The sequence below is a fragment of the Haemaphysalis longicornis genome, unplaced genomic scaffold, assembly GCF_048455015.1.
Source record: "Haemaphysalis longicornis isolate Haplotype H1 unplaced genomic scaffold, Haemaphysalis longicornis Haplotype H1 scaffold_1, whole genome shotgun sequence".
NCBI lineage: Eukaryota > Metazoa > Arthropoda > Arachnida > Ixodida > Ixodidae > Haemaphysalis > Haemaphysalis longicornis.
Window position 1 is genome coordinate 337594921 of NW_027526203.1, and position 16335 is coordinate 337611255.

At 50.9% G+C, this 16335-nt stretch overlaps 1 protein-coding gene across 4 annotated transcripts in view; it reads right to left on the reverse strand.

Moving 5' to 3' along the window:
* The window catches only part of Raskol (Ras GTPase-activating protein raskol), a 78698-nt gene extending 76641 nt beyond the window's left edge, over window positions 1-2057 (reverse strand). The window contains exon 1 of one of the 4 annotated variants that reach the window (XM_077684274.1): window positions 1715-2055. In XM_077684274.1, the coding sequence (XP_077540400.1) occupies window positions 1715-1781 (67 nt within the window). In that variant the 5' untranslated portion in view covers window positions 1782-2055. Of the gene's footprint in view, window positions 1-1714 lie in introns of all 4 variants that reach the window. The other 3 variants (XM_077684267.1, XM_077684283.1, XM_077684292.1) reach the window with 3 other exon arrangements.
* Window positions 2058-16335: the final 14278 nt, after the last annotated feature.

Below are 16335 nucleotides of genomic sequence, written 5' to 3' on the forward strand. Positions count from 1 at the left end.
CCCTGGTCTATGCAATTCACGTATGGGCCGCCAGACAAGAAAATTTCGACAACCAAATATTGATTTAACAATTCCAGCTGATAAGTGTAGCACCTGGCGATGAAAACCCATAACTGGAACTTCCCTCAAGCTTCCTCCTCAAAGGCGTCAAGGCTGGCAGAATTAGTACGTACAAGATAAGGGATGGTTTAGCCATCTATAACAGCTTGCTGCACAACAGTGGCTGCGTTGTTCTGATACGCTACTGAAAGGAAGTACTTGGCAAATAAACGAGGCACCTCATCAATAATTTCAGCACAACATTACAGGCTCGGGAATCTGCGTTACCCTTAGGAGAAATTCCAGCAGTAAGCCCTTGCCAAGAAAGTCCCATGGAAGGATGAGCTGTTCAGGCAAGATACTCTATTAGCGTACATTTACAGGCATTACATGAACTCCACTCTTCCCTACACAGCCTGGAGTTTTTTGACCAACAGAACTGTTAGTGTGCATCTAGCTGGTACATTCCAACTATTTCTGCATGACATGTACAGAGAAAGGTCGCTGTCACGTCTGCCCTCTATAAAAATTGCCCGTGCTCCAGACTCAGCGAGATGGACACCAACTATCCAGGCATCATGTCAGTTTAAGGGGACCTGCTAAGGCCTATATTTTCCAATAGGCAATACACGAGTTTCCTAGTTATAAATACGTAAGAGGCAGTTTGAAATGTTGTATTAGTTCATTATCCCTAGCTTAGTGATAGTTTCTTTCATTCATTTCTGTTTAACATCGACGCTGACCATAAGGAGCTACAGCTAAAAATAAAAGGCTGGGGAAGAGAATCCTGAGAGTTATTTCGACATACACCGCCAAATGGATTGTAACTGCATCAAATGAAAATGCTGTGAGACAAGTTAATTACCATAGTCTCTTCAATTCAGCCTCTGCAATGGTGTGCATCCACAAATTCCACCTTTCCTGTTTACAGACTTTGTTTCACGAATTTTCGCAGACATAGGGCTGCATAGCGGGCTTTACTGCCGTTAGAGCCGACTGCCGATTGTGGTTTCAGCGCGACTAGTAGCGCAATGTTTGACGAACTTTTCGTGAGGCCCATCTTGCATAACAAAATCAAGAAACCAAGCGCGTTTACGATCGCGCGCCCCTGCCGTTGTAGCTATTATCGGAAGCAAACGAAGTAAAAAGAAAACACAACCCTGAAATGGGGCACGGTGAAAGGGATCGAAGAAAGACTTCGAGGGGCATTACTAACATAACTAAACTGAAGAACAAAGCTCCTGCCGCATGGGGCAACGGAGACCAGCCAGCGAGCGCACAACCGTGTTCCTAATTTAAACGGGGTGATCTCATCTTCATCTCGCGACTCCCGCAAGGAAAGTACGTAACTGATACGCCAAAATAGCCGCGACTCGGCAGGCGAAGCATTTCACAGTCTCTGCCATCTTACTGTATCGATCTTCAGACACGCACTGCTGACTCACATCTGAGAACATCCCCCCTCTTTCTTTCTCTCATTGTTTTCCGTCTTCCCCTCAATGCATCTGGGCGCGCTCGCGTAACGAAACAAGTTTACCACGCTTGATCTACGCAAGACAGCCTGAGGCGGTGTCCCCCGGGAGGAATTCATTATTTTTTTCGGGACCGCGACACACGCTGCAGCCCCAATGTCCACACATCTGGCAATGCCCTTGAGTGACCATTAAATACGCACCGCATACGTAGAGCCATCCTTCGAGGCGGTCCTGAACATCGCGGCTGCTCCCTGATGAGGCCTGCATGCCTGCCGAAAGGGCGATCGCGCAGCCGCTCAATCCGTGGGTCCGTTGGCCGTACACTTCGCCACAGCCCTTCTCATCGCGCGCGGATGCACACGGTGCTTAGGGGAGATTTTGGACGACGCAGCTCGGCCAGCCGGCGGCTCAAGTAACTGGATCAGAGCCGGGATCAGCTGCGTCCCTGACGCTGAGCGACAACCGTTGCAAGACAACACAGACGAACAGCGCTGCTCAAAACCAGAAAGCTAACAGCGCAATGAAAAGTGAAAGAGAAATAGACAGATAGACCGATAGACGACCTAAATAGCAAAAGGTAGGGGTGTACTCTAGCAGCGCCTCCTCTATACTTTCTTTCATTGCCCGGCAAAATAACCGGAAATATACGGGCCGGTGCCGTCGGCGCTAGTGCAAAGGCTTACCGCTATGCGCCGCCACTTAAACAGGGTGACGCGCTCGGCGCGTCGTTCAAACCCGCAGTGACTGGCCAACGCGGCAAGCGCGTTGGCGACGCCGCGACTTTCAAAAGTTGTTAATGCGAAAACAAAGCAGAGATCACTCCAAAGGCGTGTACTCAGAGTAACCAACCACCAAATATGTTTATTTCCCAGCTAACTGAAGTTGACAATAGAAAGAGAGAGACAGTAAACGTGTTTATTGCGAAAACTGAAAAGCAATGGGGAGGAGCAGAAGCGCCAACTACGGGGGGGGGGCTCGTGCCCCCCCTGGACGGCTTTACGGGGGGGCAGAGCCACCTCCGGCCCCGGCTGAGGATTTTTTTAAGGGTTTGGTTCGGCGCTGCGCCCGTCGACATCGGACTGTTGGCCGTCCTGTCTGCCAACTATTGTTTACAATAGGGGTTGGGATCTTGAAAGACAGTTCCGTCCTCCCGATGGGCAGGGGGAAACGCAGGGCCGTGTCGCTTTTCTTCACGGTGAGTTAGACGTGCTCAGTGTGCGGATTGTTGACAACAATGTAGCGCTGCGCTTGGCTATAGTGGCTAGAAGGGTGGCCCGTCTAGCCACCATAGCTTGGCTTCAGCAGCACGCCAGGAAAGCGACATTTTGTCGGGAGCATAGGTCGGCGCACTCACTCGTGAGTACACTCATTTGTACTCATTTGTACTCAAACTCGCGAGTGAGTACGATGACGAGTGAATACACACCCAGATTAAAAAAGTGAGTGATGACGATTGAGTACATGGGTAAGTCCACTACTCGTGAGTACAGAACTCATGCTTGCACTCGTGAGTACAAGCACTCGTGAGTACAGCAGTGCAAACAAGTTCTATCCCAAACTCAAGTCTGGACGCACGTGTGCGAGTTTCAGACGTTTAGCGGTGGCGCTGTGCTGCTTAACTCTCAAGGATGGTAAAATCAGGCAACGAAAACTGCACCTCTCTCCTTTGCGTGTCCTTGTTTGGCGCTGTTGGCGTTTTTCGGCCGTCGCTCGCTAAGGGGTAGCGGTGAAAAGGGAAAAACTAGGGGGTTAGGTCCCGGTGGGAAGCGCGGCCACAGTGGCTCTGTTTCTACGGCACCTGTTGATTGGAGCAGTTATTTTTGTTTACAAATGCGCGGCCTGGGAACGCGTAGCTGCTTCTTTCCGCTTGCTTCATTTAATTTTTTTTAGGGGAAGTGGGGGGGGGGGGGGGGGGGGGGGGCTGCTCACAATGCATGCACTACGCGTACCGAAGTCGCTCTTTTCTGGTCTTAAGCAGTTTCCATAGATGCATGTCATGCTCTGGAGTCGTTTCGTGAGCGGAACCGCTCATTTACACAGTCGCAGTTAGTTTACGTGATTCGCGTCAAATTGACTGCATGGTTTCTGTCAACCACATGGTTTTATTAGGCTCCCGTTTTGAAACTTTTTGCTCAGGTTTGGTAGAACTATGTCCTCGTGCTGTCCATTTACAAGTGAGCATATAGCCCCACCGTGGAGGTTGTGTGTTGTTAATCGGACATCATAATGCCCAGTCGAACGCGTGTGACGCCTTGTTTCGCCTCACATATTTTGTCGAACAGCGCTGGCATCTTGCTGCTGAAGGAGCGTTTTGCTTTCGAATGGCAACCCGATGCGCTGCTTCTCATTTATGCCACCGTGTAATGATGAAGCTGACGACGACGGGGAATTTCGGTGGTTGTTCTTCCCCTACCTTCATCTGCTGTTTACTGGCGGGGCGACCACTCCTCGCTAGCAACTTGTGCCGAGTTTAAGCTCGCACTGTGGAAGGCCTCGTGAAAGGGCCGTTTTATATGATGAACGCAACGCCAGACGTTGGGTTTTTACCTTTAGCTGGCGTCTTGGAACGACTCGTAAAACATGTTGCTTGTCCATAACGACGCCACCGCATTTTTTAAATGCAGATCATTTCTTTAACTCACGATGTCACCAGTCGTTGTCGGCGTTGGCGTGCCTCGGCGTCCGCAACAGCCGTTCCAGGTGCGCCCTCTCCCCCGCTCCTCCTCTCCCGCATCACGCTACCCTCGCTCTCGACAACAGGTCCGCACCCCTCCCCCTACACTATATAAAAAAATAATACTTACCGGCGCCTGGTTTCGATCCCACGACCCTGCGGGCGGAACGCAAGGTACATGGTGCTCTACCCACTGCGCCACAAAGCCGACACAGAATGGGAGGCTATGAACGCGCCTTATATCCTTGACTCATTCAAACTACGTCAAGAAGCTGTTGATACAACGCATTCACTACCTGTGGGCGGAACGCGAGGTACATGGTGCTCTTCCCACTGCGCCACAAAACCGACACAGAATGAAAGGCTACGAACGCGCCTTATATCCTTGACTCATTTAAACTACGTCAAGAAGCTGCTGATACAACGCATTCACTACCACCAACTCCCCAAACACTAAACGTTAACGCAATACACCCACCCCCTATGCGACGCATTTACTCGAGTCCCCCCCGCAGGGAGATGGGCCTTTTTATGGATAGCTCTCACCAAGAGCTGCAGATTTCCACTGTGCAACCAACCCACCAACACGGGAATACAGTGACGTCAGTGCAAGCTATCACGCCTCCGAAAAGCCTGTCTGCAAACTTTGTTTTCGAGGTCACAAAGCACGCCAGACCAGTTGGACAGTGCTGTAACGGCTGCCAAGCACCGGCAGCAACTGGGTGCACGGCGGCCGTCGACTGCAAGCGATACCCGCTCCAAGCCTACAAAACACATACACATACACTGTTGGGACTGGGCCATCCCAGCTCAGTCACTACTGTTGCGACGTTGCCCTGCCCAGTCCGCTATCGACGCGGCGCAGACCATAGCGACGAAGTAGCCGAGCTGACGGTTATTTGAAGCATCATTTATATACAATATTTACAAAGGTAGCAAGGGCGTTACATGGCTAAGACAAGCGCGATAGCACTTCTCAACTCAGGGCCTTCGATGAGATGCCGCCGCACCACCGCTGCTTCCGGGATGGTTTTATACCCCCAGGGTTCTGTTGCAGTCGCGTGCAGTTCCAATGCATCCAGTCGGAGCTATCACTGGCCGCATTATGAATCTGGCGAATGGAGGCGAAGTGATTGCGTCAGACGAGCCGCCACGACCGGGAAACGGAAGGCAACTCTGTGGCGGCGTCTCCAGGCGCTACTTGCTTCGTGTCTGCAGGGATTAGTTCGTCCCTGGCATGATTGGTCCAGCCGCCGCGATGGGAAAGGGAGAGCAGACTCAGCGGCGGCTTTCCCGCCAAGTGGCGGCACGTCTGACGCGGGCGGTTTGACCTAGGCGCGAACCAACCCCGCCATCGGCACGTCGCCAATGTGCAGCGAATTTGTGTCGGGCGCTCTGGCACAACACACACACGGATACAAAAATGAGTGGTCAAAGTCACACCCGTTTCGGGGGCTCTTAACAAAAATGAACATAGCAGCGCGTAGCGCCCCTGTCGTGCCTCTTTCTTTTTACCCCCGAACTGCACATTAAAAGAAAAAAAATCGACTCGTTTTTTTTTGTGCTGATGGTTCAGTCATGTAATATTTTTTGAATAAATGTGACCAGCAAAGCACGTATTCAAAGAAATTTCTACTGGGTGCGTCAAACCGCTGAAGTTAACGGTTCATAGATTTGCGGGACGTCTTATTTGGGGACACCACGTAGTTAGCCGACGCAATGTAAAAGGCCCTCACTAATGCAGGTGCCCCTTATGATGATGATGATGATTAGTGGTAGCCTCTTTTTAGCGGGGTGATGACGTGTCATCTCATAGGGACCCCCCCCAACGCTTCCTCCCCCCCTCTCTTCGCCGCTTCGAGGCGCACTCCAGGTCTGCCCCCCCCCCCCCCCGAAAAATAAGAAGTCTACGCCACTGGGGAGGAGTCCTTAGTTCAAGACCCCTTGAGCTTCCCTAGCCTCAACAGTCCTCAAGACCAACGGGCGCCGATCATTGAAGTCGGATCTGGTCAGAGCTCTCTTCCAAAGCTCGTAAGAAGAGAGGGAGGGATCTCGCAACTGTAGTGCGGCGTGGACGCAGCGCGGGAGCTTCGCATAAGCGGCATTGCGGGGAATATACAGGGGGTGCAATGGTATATGGAATTTAGTAGGATAGGGAAATGTATTCGTTTGGAGTGCAAGGAACTCCCGTTCCTCATCTTTCGTTAGGTGTTTAGGCGGTGCTGGATAGACGACGCGTTCTAACTTATAGCGTTGAGTTATTTCGTGATGCGTGATCAATGGAGTTGGCCTATATATACTCGCTTGCCGGGGCCCGGCGGGATAACTCTCTGGCCAACACGTGGACAATTTGGTTTCCCAGGACCGCAGAGTGGGCGGGTGCCCAAATGATCATGATGGATCTGTCTGGTGGATGGTGGCAGACGATTTGGTGGAAACCAGCCGAAGCACATGCAGTAAAACACACACAGAGTTTGGGAAAAACAAAAGAGAAAAATATTTTCCTGCTCTCTTTAGTACATTGACTTCAAAGTTCGAGATACTTGAGGATATTTGTTGCTAGGTGCATGCAGACTGTCTTTCGGTGATTCCTCACAGTTTGAGGTACTCTTTTTTAGAATGTTTTTTTTTTTGTGATGAAAAATTGTAAGGCATTGTCTGTGACAACGAACACATAGCTCGCGAGGAGAGGCCTAAAAAAACACACCGCTGCGCGTGCACTTGAGTAGCTTGGAGCTACAAAGAATGGGAACTCCTTTGTCCACCAGCGCGCTAAGGGGTTTTGGCAGTGCTGGGTTCTCCTTGAGTGCCTGCTCAGCAAAAACTCGCGAAGTGTCGAGCGCGAATAGCAACTCGCCTGAGGGGTAAAGGAGTCCACCCCGTCCTGGTTGCGGGTGAATGTGAACAGGGGTTGGTTCTTTCCAGGCTTTGTAGAAATGGCGTCACAACTATCGCAATTCATCTCCCCGTGTATGAATCTGGCAACGTAACCACTGACGTACACTGTTGCTGATAGCTGCAGTGAAGGCAGCTGAGACGGCAAAACATCAGCGTTGAGCCTTTGAAGCTTGTGCAGAGCATATCTTGAAAGTTCAGAGTTAGGCTGAGCAGAAGTTGGTGGTGGCGGGGACTCAGAAGGCGGCAAGGGAGACATCACTGCGGCTGTTTCTTGGGTGTGAGGGACATTCGAAAGGGCATTCCATGCTGCGATTTTAGTTTTGAGCATTTTATAAAGTCCCGAGAGTGCAGCACGAACATCCAAAACGTCGTTGGAGCTAGTAGACATGCGCAGCGTTCCAAAAAGCGACTTTAGATCGCTGTCGAACTTGAGACGAACATTAAGTTCTCGGTTGTCAGGAGGTACCTTATACAGGCAACACTAGAGCAGGTGGTGATTAAAAATGCCTCGTATGTCTCCTTCGTGAGGAACTCGCTTGGATCGCCACACCTTCTTTTGATATCTTCTATATAGGTACATAGGCATGGTAGCCTCAAGCCACTCAAGCCTGTCATCGCCAGCATCGTCGTAATGCCGAACATCGGGGAACTTTTGGCGTGGATGCTGGGTTGTGTTCATGTTCAGAAGTATGAACCAGCGATAAAAGTTCCTCATGAATGTGATGGTGTGACCTACAGTTGCAAACGACGTGCTGCATGTGTGTGCGACTTGTTCTCTTAAGTGTTCCAACGCAGTGGTGCGCACCACCGGAGACAGAACTTGGATGGCCCTTGCCACGCTCATCTTTTCGATATTATTCGGATAGACGTGCTTTCGGCTGAGATAACGGACCGGTTTCACCATCAGGTTCTTCTGTAGGTGATACGTATCCTTTATGTAAGATGACGAAGTTTCTCCCTTCGCTTCAATGTCATGAGATAAAAACTGAGAGCGTACATTCTTCACCACATGGCAGGTGTCAAAACTTAGGAACAGAGGTCTGTTAGCGTCGCACGGGTGTTCCACTTTGAACATCAGAGTGCCCTTGCTCAACATCTTCATGACGTTTACGTTGACTCGGTGGTTGTCGGTGACAAGTCGTACAGTGCAGAATCCACAGGCTTCTACTTTTTAGACGCGGCGCATCTCTTGCTCTGAGGCATGTCCCTCCTGCGTCGGCGTCGGCGGCGTCCGCACGCCACCTGCGCATGCGCGACTCTCCTCCGCTCTTCTCTCCGACAGCTGTGCGCAACACTCTCACTCCGTCTCATTATCATAAACAACAGCTGCGTGCGCGCGCTTAGCTCGCTTCGTTCCGCTCCCGTCGCGCAAGTGCGCGCATGCGCGACTCTCCTCCGCTGTCTCCTCTCCTTCAGGCGCTGTGACTAAAAAGCGGGTAGCGCGCTGCGGCGGTTCAGTCAGCGCTCGCTCTCGTTCGACTTCGCGTCACTTTGCTTGACGACTGCGTGCTTGACTCGATTCTTCCGATGAAGACGTGATGGAAGCGACGGTCCCTTCAGCGAGGGGTGTGACACAATCCAATACCAGCGTCACTCCAAACGCTAAAGTAAAATTACGCCCATCTTCCCGCGTATGAGAACACCCGCATGTGATGGAATGCATCATACGCGTTCACAACACGTTTCACCCGATTTAGAGAATCAACCCAATGGAAACGCCAATTGAAACCCCCGATGCGTCGCATCACATCAGGGTTCCCTCGCGGGAAGATGGGCGTAATTTTTTTATTACAAAGATCACCAGCTCGTGAAGCTGACTACCCGTTAAACCCATTTGGTGATGAAGCGGCCTACTGCGATGCTGTACGACGAGGACAATCCACTTACAACAAAGCAGAATAGGGGATTGGCTAAAACAACACCGCTGCTGCCACCGCCTCCTGGAACATCCGCTTGCCCAACAAAGTAGTCCCGCTTTTCCTTAACGCGCATCTTATCAACAATCAAAGAGCACACCATTGATTGGGGAGGTTCCCGTTTTAACCCATTCCCATTTCACCCTTCCCGCTTGTTCCGTCCCGTTTCAACCCGGCGCAAAACGACCTTCCCGTTTCGCCCTTTCCCACTTGGCCCGTTCCCGTTTGAACCCGTTCCCATTTTAACCTTCCCGTTTGTTCCTTCCCATTTCAACCCGGGGCGAAAGAACCTTCCCGTTTCACATTTTCCCGTTTAGCCCCTTCCCGGAATAACGTACCCAGTTTATGAAACGTTATAAAAACATTTTCATATTGTTTTTCATTTATTTCCGTTTGTTCACAGCCGCTGCGATAGCATGCTCAGTACATCCAGAGTCCTCAATTGACTGCTTTTCAAACCTGGGCTTCACTTTTTGAATCTAGAGACGACGACATTTGGTTACAATTCGTCATACCAATTAACAAATCTTTTAAATTAACAAAGCCTAACAAAGTAACAATTAACAAATTAATAAACAAATCTTTTAAATTAACAAACAAGTCTTTTAAACTAACAAACCAAAAAATGATAAAATAAAAAAGCCCAGAAAAGCGCCGCGGAAGCACAAATAAAAAATCGCAAAAACACCCTCACTTTGAAAGAAATCGTATTTGGCGGACTAACACATGTAATCCTTATAATAGCGCAAGTGTACATCAATGTCGAAAAGAAACAGATGAAAACTATAAAAGATAAAAAGATGTATAAAAATAAAGTAACCCTATGTATCTGGATACATATGCCACATGTGGCTATAAAAAATCGCAGTCATGAGAAGCGGCGAAAAATATAAACTTAGGTTTGCGTTTTATTGATTCTGTTTATTCCCGTCACTCTGGCGTACTCAGTTTGCATAGTAGGGCAAACCTTCAAAAACTTAAGCAGCGCCGGGTCTTCTCTAGCCTAAATTTTCTTTACTAGAGAAACTTAAAATTGTCGCGGGAATACTACCTCTAAGGGCCTTTCAGACGTTCAGCGAGAAGACATCATAGTAAGACTATTAGGCAGCCAACCAGCTGAATGGGAAGGTCGTTTCGGGAACTGGCGCACACGGGACGGGTCAAGCGGGAAGGGCGTTTCGGGAATGGGTTCAAACGGGAAGGGGTCAAACGGGAATGGGTTCTTTCGGGCTACACCCATTGATTGTGGCTTGCTTAGGATTTCTGCCTCAGTCTTAAGGCGAGCTGCAACCAGTTTTGTGAAGCCCATATCGCCACTTTGGATGCAGATAAACCCGGACTGAGTACTTCTGCAGTGCAGCCTCAGAAGTGCTTCACCTCGTATACGTTCATATGCCTTGGTAGATATATGCGGCTGAGAACAACACAGCGACAAGTTGTTTCCTCGGACCATGTCGGCCTTACTTTCTTAAAATTCATTACTTGTTCAAGCAAGAATAATGCGGAATACTCGTTTTCAGCGGCCTTTTGCCGTATGTACGAAAGGTCCGCAGTAAAGGAATCCTCTCTCAGCTGTTGCAGCGGTTTAGTCGCACAATTTGACTCATGAGGTCGCTTTCCTTCCTCTTCCACTTAACTTTTTCTGTAGTCAACAAGGTTGACGCCGATCTGCTGTCAACATGAACACCTCCATCATGCTTGTTTTCAAGGATCACCGCTCCAGGCTGTCCCGAATATTCATCTGGTAGCGTGTCCACGGGGGCGCCGTCAGGCAGGGTTTCTGTTATGGCAGCACACGGAAGCGGGATAGAGCGAGATGTAACAGCTGACGAAGCGTCAGCGCACCCTGCGTCCCCAAAACGAACCCTTTTATTCGAGCGCTCTTGTTGTTCCGGCGAGCTCCGGTCCGGTATACATGCTCTGGCTGCAGAAAATTGCATGCAGATGACAACGAACGCGAAAAAACGATGAGAATCAGAGCTCTTCGCCTTTCCCATTTCCCCTGTTCCCATTTGAACCCGTTCCCATTTGAACCTTCTCGTTTGTTCCCTGCCGCTTCAACCCGGTACAAAACGCCCTTCCCGTTTCGTATTTTCCCATTTAGCCCCTTCCCGGAATAACGCACCCAGTTTCGACTCGGGTGACTCGAATCGAGGCGTGCGATTTTTAAAATGAAAGTTGCGTCCGACTGTATTTTAACCTCATGTATTGAGTTACGTTCGACGTAACCGAAAGTCAGAAACTTGCGTCCGCCGTAACCTGAAAATTAAATTGAAGTTACGTCAAACGTATTTCACCGTAAAAAAAACGTTACGGCTGGCGGAGCCAAAGTATGAAGACGCCCTATGAACCTGCAACCTTTTTGCAATGGTCCGTTTTACGATACGCGGCGCCAATTAAAAAACAACACGTAGGTTGCTGCGTTACGTCCGACCCGGTACAGCATACCTTCCGTCTGCTTCTGCGTTGGTCGAGCGCGGTCTGGAACGTGTTACTCGCATGCGTACGCCGCGGCAGCGGTGATGGTGCCAATCCCTACGGTTGCATATACGAATACACTTATATGCAACGCACACAAAAAAAGAAAGGGCGAGAATTAACAAAATAGAACCTTTCCGCGGTCGCAGTGCCAGTCTGTAGCGCCCGCGGCAGCTCTTCTCGAGAATGAAGTTGGGGTTTTAACAAATGCAACTATTAATTTATTAGGGGTAGTACAGGTATACTGTTTTATTTCTACGCAGGAAAAAGATATCGCGAAATATAATTACCAAATCTTAACTAACTACAGAAAAAACTTATTTTATGAAAGTGAGAAAGGGCCAAGCCATGGTGGTACGATCCATTTTAATGTGTACGACGCTAACGGTCACTTTATATGCAAATGTCTGTAAAAGGATGGCTATTGAAGTCTAAAGCTGAAATTTTTCCTTGGAGGAAACGGTTCGCACATTTTTCATCCAGGCGTTAAGAACACGTACCCCAAGCCGTTTTCTCTTGCGTGTACTTTTTACGGGTAATACATAAGCGGGCACGCAGTGCGTGGAAAAGCAAAACCACACATTTAGGTAGTTATCCGTCTGTAATAGAGTTTTAGCATATCGTTACCGTGTTTGCGTCACCGTTTACCGGGCTACAGGGAGCGGGAGTTTCCGTTTGTCGCTGAAAACGGCATGTATTAGGCAGTTTTAGCATATCGTTACCGTGTTTGCGTTACCGTTACCGGAAGCCGCTGGCGACGGTGAAGCCTGTGCCGGTAAGTTACCGTTCGCGGTAACTCTCGCGCTGCGCAGTCGACTCCCGCAAACACGGTAAACGGTAACGTAAACACGGTAACGCTATGCTGAAACTCTCTTTTATTTAGCACACCGTTTGCGGTTTGCGTATTTCGGCCGCGCGGCGCAAGTAGCGACATCTGATGAATTAGTGTCAAAGCAAATCACGCATAATTTTTTTTTGCTGATATCCATTTGCTTTCGTTTAAAGTAGCTCGAATATTTCACTTTTCGGGTGAAGCGTTCACAACAACTGTAGTTGCTTTGACAATACTGTAGGCATCACCTGTAGAGCTTAAAAAGAAAACGTGTCGGAAGGACCCTTTAAACCAGTAGAGCTAGAGTCAATAGGCAGTTTTAGCATATCGTTACCGTGTTTGCGTTACCGTTTACTGTGTTACCGGAAGCCGCTGGCGACGGTGAAGCCTGTGCCGGTAAGTTACCGTTCGCGGTAACTCTCGCGCTGCGCAGTCGACTCCCGCAAACACGGTAAACGGTAACGTAAAAACGCGGTAACGCTATGCTAAAACTCTCTAATAGGCAGTTATAGCATATCAGAGAGTTTTAGCATAGCGTGCTCCATCCGCTAACGCTACGGCGGCGGGTAGCGGGGCGCGACTGGGGAGAGCAAATTCGTCACGGTGGGTTGGATTAGTTCTGCGCGACCTGCCTTCGCCATGCCCGCTCTTTCCCTCCGCTGAGGGGCAACCTCCTCGCACTCCCCGCGCGCGCATGCGCAGTCCGGTCCCGCTACCCGCTAACCTTAGCGTAGCGTACGGGAGCCGCTATGCTAAACTCTCTACCGTTACGGTTTTTGCGTTACCGTTTATCGTGTTACCGGAAGCCGCTGGTGACGGTGAAGCCTGTGCCGGTAAGTTACCGCTCGCGGTAACTCTCGCGCTGTGCACTCACACGGTAAACGGTAACGCAAACACGGTACCGATATGCTAAAACTGCCTATTGTAAAATAGAATTTGCCCACGCGCTAAATATTTAGGCAAGAAATAAGTAAAATATGTTGTAGTAACTACTCAGTAACTTAATTACACTACCCGCCGCGGTGGCTCAGTGGCTAAGGCGTTGCGCTGCTGAGCACAAGGTCGCGGGTTCGATTCCCGGCCGCGGTGGCCGCTTTTCTGATGGAGGCGAAAAGCAAAAACGCCCGTGTGTACGAGATTTCGGCACACGTTAAAGATCCCCGGGTGGTCAAAATTAATCCGGAGCGCTCCACTACGGCGCGCCTCATCGCCTGCGTTGCGTCGGCGCGTTAAACCCCACAATCAATCAATCAAACTTAATTACACTACCTTGCCCAGCACAAGAACACAAAACGTCTTATAGATGTCCACCATGGTCTTGCAAGGTCTTAGACATCTTGCGCTATGCGAGTTAGCTATAAGACGTCTATATATGTCTCAAAGATGTCTTAAGAGAGATATCTACAGGACATCTGTGCAAGATCTCCGACGTCTTGAGCTCCGTGAGATGTTGATAAGTCATCTTTACTAAGATGACTAGAAGACATACGAACCTCCATGTGTACAAGACGTTCCCAAGCAGCAGAAATTGCCAAGCCCAAGCACGGCAAATCATCAGTGGCCAATGTGTCTGAGCTTGGCAATACCTCGGCCGCCATTATTGGCTGGCGCTTGGGAAAGGTGACAAGCCAACAATTCGCCATGCTCTGGAAGGCCAATATTGTACAACTCTTGGCAAAGTATGTTGCCATGATAATGCCTATGGGTGCACCCTGTGCATTCTCATGCACCTTTTTGGCTTTGTGGCCAGTGTGTATGACCAATGCCTATTTCATAGGATGCCTCGCTGCCCGATTTCTGCTTTATACATGCCATTATACAGGAATTTATTTAACGTCACTTATTTATTTAATGCGCACACGTTAAATATTATCCTGTACAATGGCATCTATAAACAGAAATCGGACCGCGAGGCACAATAAACAAACTGCATCAACTTCATCAGCACGAAGGCGGCAGCTGTCTTTCAACCAGCACACAGTAAGACAGCTACGCCGCAGTGCCAGCCGCAGGATGGCACGAAGGCGGCAGCTGTCTTTCAACCAGCACACAGTAAGACAGCTACGCCGCAGTGCCAGCCGCAGGATGGCACGAAGGCGGCAGCTGTCTTTCAACCAGCACACAGTAAGACAGCTACGCCGCAGTGCCAGCCGCAGGATGGCACGAAGGCGGCAGCTGTCTTTCAACCAGCACACAGTAAGACAGCTACGCCGCAGTGCCAGCCGCAGGATGGCACGAAGGCGGCAGCTGACTTTCAACCAGCACACAGTAAGACAGCTACGCCGCAGTGCCAGCCGCAGGATGGCACGAAGGCGGCAGCTGTCTTTCAACCAGCACACAGTAAGACAGCTTCGCCGCAGTGCCAGCCGCAGGATGGCACGAAGGCGGCAGCTGTCTTTCAACCAGCACACAGTAAGACAGCTACGCCGCAGTGCCAGCCGCAGGATGGCACGAAGGCGGCAGCTGTCTTTCAACCAGCACACAGTAAGACAGCTACGCCGCAGTGCCAGCCTGCAGGATGGCACGAAGGCGGCAGCTGTCTTTCAACCAGCACACAGTAAGACAGCTACGCCGCAGTGCCAGCCTGCAGGATGGCACGAAGGCGGCAGCTGTCTTTCAACCAGCACACAGTAAGACAGCTACGCCGCAGTGCCAGCCTGCAGGATGGCACGAAGGCGGCAGCTGTCTTTCAACCAGCACACAGTAAGACAGCTACGCCGCAGTGCCAGCCGCAGGATGGCACGAAGGCGGCAGCTGTCTTTCAACCAGCACACAGTAAGACAGCTACGCCGCAGTGCCAGCCTGCAGGATGGCACGAAGGCGGCAGCTGTCTTTCAACCAGCACACAGTAAGACAGCTACGCCGCAGTGCCAGCCTGCAGGATGGCACGAAGGCGGCAGCTGTCTTTCAACCAGCACACAGTAAGACAGCTACGCCGCAGTGCCAGCCTGCAGGATGGCACGAAGGCGGCAGCTGTCTTTCAACCAGCACACAGTAAGACAGCTACGCCGCAGTGCCAGCCTGCAGGATGGCACGAAGGCGGCAGCTGTCTTTCAACCAGCACACAGTAAGACAGCTACGCCGCAGTGCCAGCCTGCAGGATGGCACGAAGGCGGCAGCTGTCTTTCAACCAGCACACAGTAAGACAGCTACGCCGCAGTGCCAGCCTGCAGGATGGCACGAAGGCGGCAGCTGTCTTTCAACCAGCACACAGTAAGACAGCTACGCCGCAGTGCCAGCCTGCAGGATGGCACGAAGGCGGCAGCTGTCTTTCAACCAGCACACAGTAAGACAGCTACGCCGCAGTGCCAGCCTGCAGGATGGCACGAAGGCGGCAGCTGTCTTTCAACCAGCACACAGTAAGACAGCTACGCCGCAGTGCCAGCCTGCAGGATGGCACGAAGGCGGCAGCTGTCTTTCAACCAGCACACAGTAAGACAGCTACGCCGCAGTGCCAGCCTGCAGGATGGCACGAAGGCGGCAGCTGTCTTTCAACCAGCACACAGTAAGACAGCTACGCCGCAGTGCCAGCCTGCAGGATGGCACGAAGGCGGCAGCTGTCTTTCAACCAGCACACAGTAAGACAGCTACGCCGCAGTGCCAGCCTGCAGGATGGCACGAAGGCGGCAGCTGTCTTTCAACCAGCACACAGTAAGACAGCTACGCCGCAGTGCCAGCCTGCAGGATGGCACGAAGGCGGCAGCTGTCTTTCAACCAGCACACAGTAAGACAGCTACGCCGCAGTGCCAGCCTGCAGGATGGCACGAAGGCGGCAGCTGTCTTTCAACCAGCACACAGTAAGACAGCTACGCCGCAGTGCCAGCCGCAGGATGGCACGAAGGCGGCAGCTGTCTTTCAACCAGCACACAGTAAGACAGCTACGCCGCAGTGCCAGCCGCAGGATGGCACGAAGGCGGCAGCTGTCTTTCAACCAGCACACAGTAAGACAGCTACGCCGCAGTGCCAGCCGCAGGATGGCACGAAGGCGGCAGCTGTCTTTCAACCAGCACACAGTAAGACAGC